The 9336-nt window shown below is 35.5% G+C and overlaps 1 protein-coding gene across 1 annotated transcript; it reads right to left on the bottom strand.

The window, feature by feature from the left end:
* Window positions 1–3521: 3521 nt before the first annotated feature.
* Window positions 3522–4711, bottom strand: LOC135198304 (pro-resilin-like). The gene is made up of 2 exons (XM_064225874.1): window positions 4687–4711; window positions 3522–4255 (listed from the first exon to the last, which is right to left on the bottom strand). Exons 1-2 carry the CDS (start codon window positions 4709–4711, stop codon window positions 3714–3716), a joined length of 567 nt encoding a protein of 188 aa, XP_064081944.1. The 3' UTR covers window positions 3522–3713.
* Window positions 4712–9336: the final 4625 nt, after the last annotated feature.

Raw genomic sequence — 9336 nt, 5'->3', positions numbered from 1 at the left:
GTTTATAATAAATGCCTTGCCTGTGATGACACAAAATTCTATATTTTTGCATATCAATTTGACGAGGTTGTTGTAACATTGAGAAGGGATACACTCACATATTCCTTATGTTTCACAGGCCGATAGAAAGTAGAAATTAGAGTATTGGAGACCGAAAGAATTTTGTTGTCAAAACTAGAGTATTTTCTTTTTTTCCAGATGGTATTAGACAGAATACTCGGTAATGTAGTAGGTTTAGTGCATATGATATGCATTATAAATGAAGTTAAGAGTATAAGGCATAAAGTAAGAGCAGAATTCATGCAGGGCAACCTCCATACATGTAGGATGTGGTAAAGTTTTTGAAAATTGTAGTCTTTTATTTTATAATGGATTTTAGGATTAAAGGATTGTTATTGTTTGTTTTACAATCACTCAATCATATTTTCACTTCGTCGCCTTGTTACGTGTTTGGTCTCCTTAAGAACTATATTGAGCTTCCACCGGACTCCTAAGGCTTTTTGCAAGTTTCGTGAATTTATTTCATACTATGAAAGTTAATACATTTCCTACTTAACTTCATTACATTCTTAATATTACAGTTGATATATTTCTTAGTATGAGAGTTAATACTTTTGCTACATAACTCCAATACATTCTTAGTATGAAAGTTGATATAATTCTTAGTATTAGAGTTAATACATTTGCAACATAAATTTAATACATTCTTAGTATGAAAGGTGATATATTCCTTAGTATTAGAGTTGATACATTTGGAACATAAATTTAATACATTCTTAGTATGAAAGTTGATATATTCCTTATTATCAGAGTTGATACATTTGGAACATAACTTTGGTACATTCTCAGTATTAAAGTTGATATATTTCTTAATATGAGAGTTAACACATTTGCTACGTAACTTTAATACGTTCTTTGTATTAAAGTTAATATATTTCGTGGTATTAGAGTTAACACGTTTGATCAGATCTATAACAGAACACATGTTAGCCTTTCAAATTGCATGACGAAACCTTCTACCTGATATGACTGAGACTTCATGGTGTTCCAGTCTGCTTTCACGAGTAAATGCTTCGTTGTCAAATATCTTTTCCAAATTAATTTTGGTAACTTTCGCCACCGAGCAGCAAGAAAGAGCAGGATCAGTGGCAGAATAAAGCTTAGTAGGATTTAACTCGGGTACCTTGTGGTTTCTGAATATAGAACTGAACTGAATATAGAATTTAGGCCAAGCGCTAGGACCGATGAGGTCATTCAACGCTGAAACGATAATTGCCAGTAAAAGGTGTGAAAGGTGTAACAGGAGGCAAACCTTGCAGTTGCACTATGAATCAATTGTTAGGAGAGGGTGGAAAGTAAGATGGAAGAAAAAGATGAAAGGAGGCACGGTTAAAGGAATGAAAGGGGTTGCAGCTAGGGCCCGAGGGCACGCCGCAAAGAACCTTAAGTAATGCCTACAGTGCACCGCATGAGGTACACTGACTGATGGTTTCGGTTATCTGCGTGCGAAGATTGACTTATAAGTAAAGTTATTTTTTATGATATTTACTACATCTTTTCTGAGGTGAAAATGGCTCGAAATCTCATATTTTTCAGCATCGTCTGCTTCTTTTTCATTTTCGCAGATGTATTTGTTGATGTTCGAGAATCTTCACGATGTTCTGTGTATTTTAGAGAACTATCGAATATGTTAGTTGCCTCATCTTTCAGCTGTTCTCTTCTCCAGTTTCGTTGAGATGCAGGTCTATATATATTTTCCGTATGCGAGAAAATGTGGAAAATTTTTATTTTCAGAGAGGCGTAATTATTTATTGTGATCTTCCCCGGCATTAGGTCACGGAAGTTAAGTATATCTTAGTCTTACCAGACCACTGAGCTGATGAACAGCTCTCCTAGGGCTGGCCCGAAGGATTAGATATTTTTACGTGGCTAGGAACCAATTGGTCGCCTAGCAACGGGACCTACAGTTTATTGTGGAATCCGAACCACATTATATCGAGAAATGACTTTATATCACCAGAAATAAATTCCTCTGATTCCGCGTTGGCAGAGCCGAGAATCGAACTTCGGACCACCGGATTGGGGCGAGCGCGAAAACCAGTTGTCCAACGAGGAACTTTGGACCGAGGAAAAGTAGAGGTGTTCTTTATGACTATGTACCTGGGAACATTGATTCATCTGTGCACGTATGAATGAAATTCAGAATGTACAAGTGAATAATAATTATGTTGACAAGGGATTTCGCTCTCTCGCTGATGTATCCGTAAAATAGCGTACTCTGAAACGAAGGGTTTTTATTACATAGGATATTAGTAGCACGAATATTATAGTATGACTGAATAGCCGATGCCTTAATATTATTATTGTTATGAGGAGGATATGATGATATATCTAGATATTACACGTGATATCGGAGTCATTCGCCATCCTACAGAGATATCCCATTTGGGAGTAGTGCCGTCAGTGCACTTCATATGGTGCACTGTTTGCATTACTTAAAAATTCTATATTCTATTCAGTTCTATACTATTCAGAAGGTTATTTTTGTTATCGAAAGTACAATATGTCCCACTTTTCTCGTTGAGGTATGCAGACTTTCGATCTTAATGGCAATCTGCTTTTGTCCGTTTTATTTTCATTTTTGGGTCATGGATAGGTATTGGCATTGGTGTTGCTTAACAAATTGCTGCTCGCTACATCTGAAAGCAGTGTTCCAAACTAAAATACTGACTGATATGGAATGTAATGCATTGGTGCAATTTCGAGTCAGTGGCATACAAAATGTGATAATGTGATGTTATTTTTGGAAGGAATATATTTTTCCTTATTTATGTAAAAAAAGAATCAAAATGATATGGTACCCGACTCTCGTATCGTAAAAGTCACCAATAGTCGAGGTGCATAGTGCGAAAACATAGGGTAAGCTTAAGATTTGTATATATATATATATATATATATATATATCTATATATATATATATATATATATATCTATATCTATCTATATAATATATATATATATAATATATAATAATGTGATAGATATACATATATAATATATATATATATGATATATATATTATATATGTGTGTGTTGGTGTGTGTATCTATATATATATATATATATATATAGATATATATATATATATATATATATAGTGCATATATATATATATATATATATATAATGCATATATATATATATATATTATAAATATATACTATATATATAATATATATATATATATATATGTATATATATGTATGTATGTGTGTGTGTATGTATGTATGTAGTATGTATATAGTGCGTTTGTTATGAATGGGTAGTTACAAACTTTCCTGATAAAACAGAGCAAGTAATCATAATTTTCATACAAGTACAAGCCAGATAATCATTGAGCTGAACAATTTTTAGGGAACTGCAACCCTTCCTAGTTTTGATCATAGCATTTTGTAAGCAATGTTGCAATGAAATGCATCATCTTCTTCCGCAGTGCGATTAGGTTAACTTCAAACCATAGATTATATTTTGTGATTTATTTTAGCAAAATATATGGATTTGTAATGATCGTTTACATAGTAGCGTCGGTTCGGGTGAAGTGGCAATCGGAGAGAGATAAGTGGAAATTGCTTTGAAAGATAGAAGAGTAGAAGCTTATGAATACTGCAGGGTTCTATGATGAGGACGTCTCGATATTCTAGGGGCCTGCTGGCTTAAAAGGGTGCTCCGTATGAATCGGAGGGAGACGATGGAGCGCCGTAGGCACTTGCTGGAGCCCTGGCTCCGTTGCCGTTTCCGTTGCCATTAGGGCCATAACCGTATCCGGTAGTAGGAACGACCCCGATGAGTTCGTTGACAGAGTAGAAGGATTCGGCGTCAGCGCAGTCGAAGTTGAACCACCAGTCGCAGACGAGGTACTGTTGGTTGAAGATGGTGCCGTTGGGGCAGAGGAAGGAGTCCTGCTGACGGCGTCCATTGGGCCTGTCCTGGCAGATGTGGAAGGCCTGGCAGCCAGCTTCACGGGCGGTGTCGGCGTAGTAGCCCTGGACGTTTTGGGCGTTGCAGTCGAATCCGGTGTCAGGGACGGAAGCCAGGATTGGGTAGTCCTCTCCAGGGACACCACCTCCAGGGATGTTCTCAGCCAGGGCAGCGATGGCGGGATCTACGCCGTAGCCATTGCTAGGTGGTCCGTAGGAATTGCTTGGAGGGCCGTAGCTATTGCTTGGAGGGGCGTAGCTATTGCTGGAGGGCGTTTATCAGCGGAAACGACTCCGAGGAATACTGAAAGCAATTGGATGTTTTTGTTAAGTGGATGGAAGTTGCACATTATAACAACAATGCAACTTTATAACATTTCTTAGTTTGTTCTTGGTGTGTTATCATGTTATCATTCAAGGTAGGGTAATTACAATATGCATCTTTATTTGGATTATAAGTTACTTAGGAATTATCCAAGTTAAATGAAAGAATTTTATGGGTAAACGCATCTTCCCAATGAGAGAGAGAGAGAGAGAGAGAGAGAGAGAGAGAGAGAGAGAGAGAGAGAGAGAGAGAGAGAGAAATATACTCAGCATGCAGATTGTTCCATCATGTCAGTGAACATAGACATCATAATTGTATTGCTTAAAGAAAGGAGAACATACAACACTTTGCAGTGCAAACCGAGCACCATCAGAGCCTACTTACCACAGAGGATCAGTCCCTTCATCATCTTGTATCGAGATAAGCGGATGGAGAGTGAGGAGCAGAGAGGATGAGAGCGAGAAGGATTTTGATGCCGATTATCGAGCTGGCACACCTTTTATACCACTCCAGCGACTGTGGTGTGCCCCTTGCCTTGCCCTGCCCACCTGACCTCTCGAGGGCCACCGCTCTCCAGGGCCTCAACCTCATGCAATATATTTCACGCAAGAAAATGTAACCTAATCTGCAAGGCGTTGCTGTGTACATTTCCTTGACGGGAAAGGAAATTTGGGTTGTGACAGATACTCATCCCATTTTTTCTTCGCGGTTTAGTTAACATTTTACTTTTTATATGTTGCCCCTAAAATGAAGTGTCTATCTTTCTCTTGGTAAAATTCCTCCAGAAAATATTAGATTTTTGTTTCATTTTCAGGTTATTTATTCGTATTTGTAACATCGCCATTTATTGAATTTGTATTTATTTTGCCTTTATATGTGGCTCGAAAAATGAAGTATTTTATATTTGGTATGGTATACAAATCTTTGACTAAATTTCACCCTACAAGTATTCGAAGTTTTTATTCTTTTTAGTTTCTTGTTACTTATTATATTTGTATGATATTGCCCTCACCACAATAATTATTAATTCCTGTTACCTTGAGCCTGTAGGCATATTTTTGTCCTTTTCAATGTTGCATGTACATGATTTATATTCTGTTGATTAGATATCATTCCCCAAAAAGTAAAAGTAAAAGTTTCCCTTTTCAACGTGTTTATTTCCTGAAGCTGTTGGCAACATTTCAACGTCATTAGCGTTCCAATCATATGATGCTAGATGCCATCTCAATCTTTTGTTATTTGTATATAGATTTTGTCGTAATTTTGAAAACGCATCCTTTGTTAGCTTTCCCTATCGACGACTATTTGTTACTTGAATCCTCATTTTGTAAACATATTACGTTCCTTCTACCCACACATTCCCCCACTGTAAAAATAAATAAAGAAAAACGTTTTCTCTATCTATTTGTTGAGGCTATAAGGAACATTTTTTCTCTACCCATTCCCCACGGTAGAAAAAATAAAGAAACGTTTTCCCTTTCTATTGTTTGAGGCTGTGATCCCCATTCCTCAATGTAAAACCATCCCCCGATGTAAAAAAAAAGAAAAAAAAAGTAATGAAAAAAGTTTTCCCTTTCTAGTTATTGAGACTAAACAACTTTAATTTTTACCCATTCCCTACGCTGAAAAAATAAAAGTTTTCCATTTCTATTTGGTGAGGATAAGCCTCTTTAATTTTTACCCATTCCCTACGGTGAAATAAATAGTTTTCACCTTATATTTGTGAAGGATAAGCAACTTTTATTTTTACCCATTCCCCACGGTGAAATAAACGTTTTCCCATTCTATTAGTTGAGGATCTCAGAAACTTTTTTTTTTATTCACCCATTCCCCAACTATAGAAGAAAAAAAGTTTTTCCCTTTCTGTTTGATGAGTCTGTAAGCAACTTTTTTTTTTTTTTTTTTTACCCATTCCCCCACAGAAAAAAAAAAATCCCTTACTGTTTGTTGAGGCTGTAAACAACTTTTTTTTTTTTTATATATAGCCATTCCCTACTGTCAAAAAAAAAGTTTTCCCTTTCTATTCGTTGAGGCTGTGAACAACATTTTTTTTTTCTTTTTGCCCTTATTAACTTTCCATGTATATACACTCACATGGCGGTTCGCCCGTGCGTACGTGGGGCTAATTTGCGATCAGCGCTAGTGACGGTGGGCTTCGCGATGGGATGACGCACAAGGCTGTTCTAGATTTCGTCTCTCCGCCTAAGGGAAACCTGTTCGGAATCTCACACCTGGCTGCATGTTTTTCTCCGATGATTTTATTTGTTACACTTTCAGATTTTTTTTTTAATTTTTATTTTTGGTAGTCATAAAAATGATGATAGTTCGTAGATATCAAGAGCGTCATTTTTTATTTTTATTTCTATTTTTGTTGTTGTTTATGCTTACAATGATTTGTTACTTTTTTTATTTTTGTCATTATTGTTGTTTTTTTTTCATGATATTACCGTTATTATTGTAGATGATGTTGATATGGTTTCAATGGCTTTATTATTATTATTATTATTATTATTATTATTATTATTATTATTATTATTATTATTATTATTATTATTATTACCACCTCATTCTTTTTCATAGAAATATGTAAAGTAAAAGTTGTAAATGTACGTGAGAGTAAATCATTGTGATCACGAACACAGGCAGTGCGAATCGAATTGATAATTAACCTAACTTACCCGACCATTCTATATCTTGCTATATTAAGTGCTTATTTTAATTTTCCCCTCTGCCATTAGCCTCTATATCTCCTGGCTCTGAATTTTTTCTTCAATATTTCATGCAAACGCAGAAGCGCACAACACATACACACATATCTATATCTATCTATCTATATATATTTTTTATTATAAATATATATATATATTTTATATATATATTATATATAAAAATATATATAGATAGATACAACTATAGTTGTATAGTATACACATATATACATGCATATATACATATGTACATATATATATGTGTGTGTGTGTGTGTGTGTGTGTGTGTATTTATAATCATTATTACTATTATTATTAGATGGAAAAGTGTGGAGTGTGCTACGCAGTATATCCTGTCGAAAATCCACAAATATAAGTAAAAGTACGTAGCGGCTGGATATACTTTGCTCGTCAAGACAAAATGTGGATCTTTACATATTTATTACTATTATCGCTGCTGTTGTGTCCAGACTCACTCGCTCTGAAGCCAATAAAATAAAAATGAAAAAAAAAACTTATTAAATTTCAGGTAAGACTACTTCATGACCAGTAGTGATCGCTTCTCGGATCTAGTGACCGCCTTATCAAAATGATCATTGATTACCTAACCGTTTCTAACGGTTGGCTTCTTATTTCGCGCAGATAAAACTTCTTGAAACCTGCTGAAAGCTGCTGCCGTAAGCTGGAAATGGCGAGGTGTTCATGGTTTTCCTCTTCGTGTCATTTCCTCATAACTTGAATGTGGAAATCATTGTCTCTCCAGGTTCCTTGACTGGGGTCCAGATTAGCTAACGGTTGGTTTGTTTACAGCGGTTTTTTTTTTTTTTTTTTTTTTTTATCACACGACTTTTACCCTTCAGAGGGCATGAGGGAAGGGTTTGGGGTGGGGGGGGGGGGGGGGGGGGGGGGGGGGGGGGGGGGGGTGGGGGGGGGGGGGGAGGGGGGGAGGGGGGGGGGAGGAGTGGAATCACTCCAGTTGTTAGCCGTCCGGTTCAATGCAAGTCTTTTGGTGTGCGGTTGCTAGCCCCATGAGTTACTACCAGGTACCTAACCTGACAGAGGCATCCTGGGATTTAACGGGTTTGGTATAAATAGTTGAAAGGGAAGTTAGTATGTAGGTTTTAAAAATCTATTGGAAGAAGAAATAATCATCTTTTAACATTTGAAGGTTTGGTATTCGTTTCCTACTGTTGTAGCCCTCATTTCCCAGGAAGGGATGCCTATCATTTCCCTTCACCCAATTTCATTTTCCAGTTTCATTTTTTTCTTTATCTTGATTGACAGACTTCCTCCATTATCGTGGCCAGATCCTTTGTGATGGGAAAACTCTCCATGTTCTTTTCATATTCTATATCCAGTTCCTCATTTCTTGGGTTGACATTTTTATCAGTAACATAAAGAGGCCTTAAAATTCCAATAGAATTTGAATCGGAAACTAAATTTGAATTTATAGTCCTTTCGCTAAGTAAGAATATCCTCTTAAATTACGCGTGAGATCTTCGCTTTTCTTAAACACTGGGATTTTACATAAATGTTTATTTTAAAATAAGTACAATGTTGTTATGCCCCAAATTTTGTATCTGCCATCCATTACAAACGCGCATTTATCGCATTCTTCGTTCTCACAGAAAAATGTTAGGTATAATTTTCTAAATGATTGTTTCCTCGTTCATTAGAATTGCTGTGCTATTGTGAACTATTTTCACGTATTGTGTGATTTTGAATATGTGTGTATATATATATATATATATATATATATATATATATATATATATATATATATATATATATGTATGTATATGTAACCGGGGGCACTTTTATCTCACGCCACCCCCTAGAAACTCATTGATCAGCTACTCTCAGGTCGTCACCTCTACACTGTTCTCCACATTCCATAGGTCACTGAGAACACATGGACAAATATATTATTAATCAAAACCCCTAGGCCTTACCTTACATATATATATATATATACGTGTATATATATATATATATATATATATATTATATATATATATATATATATATATATATATATATTTGTGTATACATGAAAGTTTGGCTACATATAAATTTTATACATTTTTACATTTATTGAACCACTTCATGTACAAAAGGTGTTCAATTGAAAAGTGAGGTTTGTCCTGAAAATCATAGACTTGAAATAGTAAAGACCAATTCATTTAGGAATACCCTTATATCTGTAATATTTATCTGTACAGTAGAGTACTTCCATCTCGTATATATTATCAAGTTGAAAATATCAGTATTGTCCATTAAAACAAGATTTTATGTGAATGAAAATGGATGACAGCAGAATATTTTA

The sequence above is a fragment of the Macrobrachium nipponense genome, chromosome 22, assembly GCF_015104395.2.
Source record: "Macrobrachium nipponense isolate FS-2020 chromosome 22, ASM1510439v2, whole genome shotgun sequence".
Lineage (NCBI taxonomy): Eukaryota > Metazoa > Arthropoda > Malacostraca > Decapoda > Palaemonidae > Macrobrachium > Macrobrachium nipponense.
Note: the sequence above shows the minus strand (reverse complement) of the source record. Positions and strands in the feature narration are given on the sequence as shown.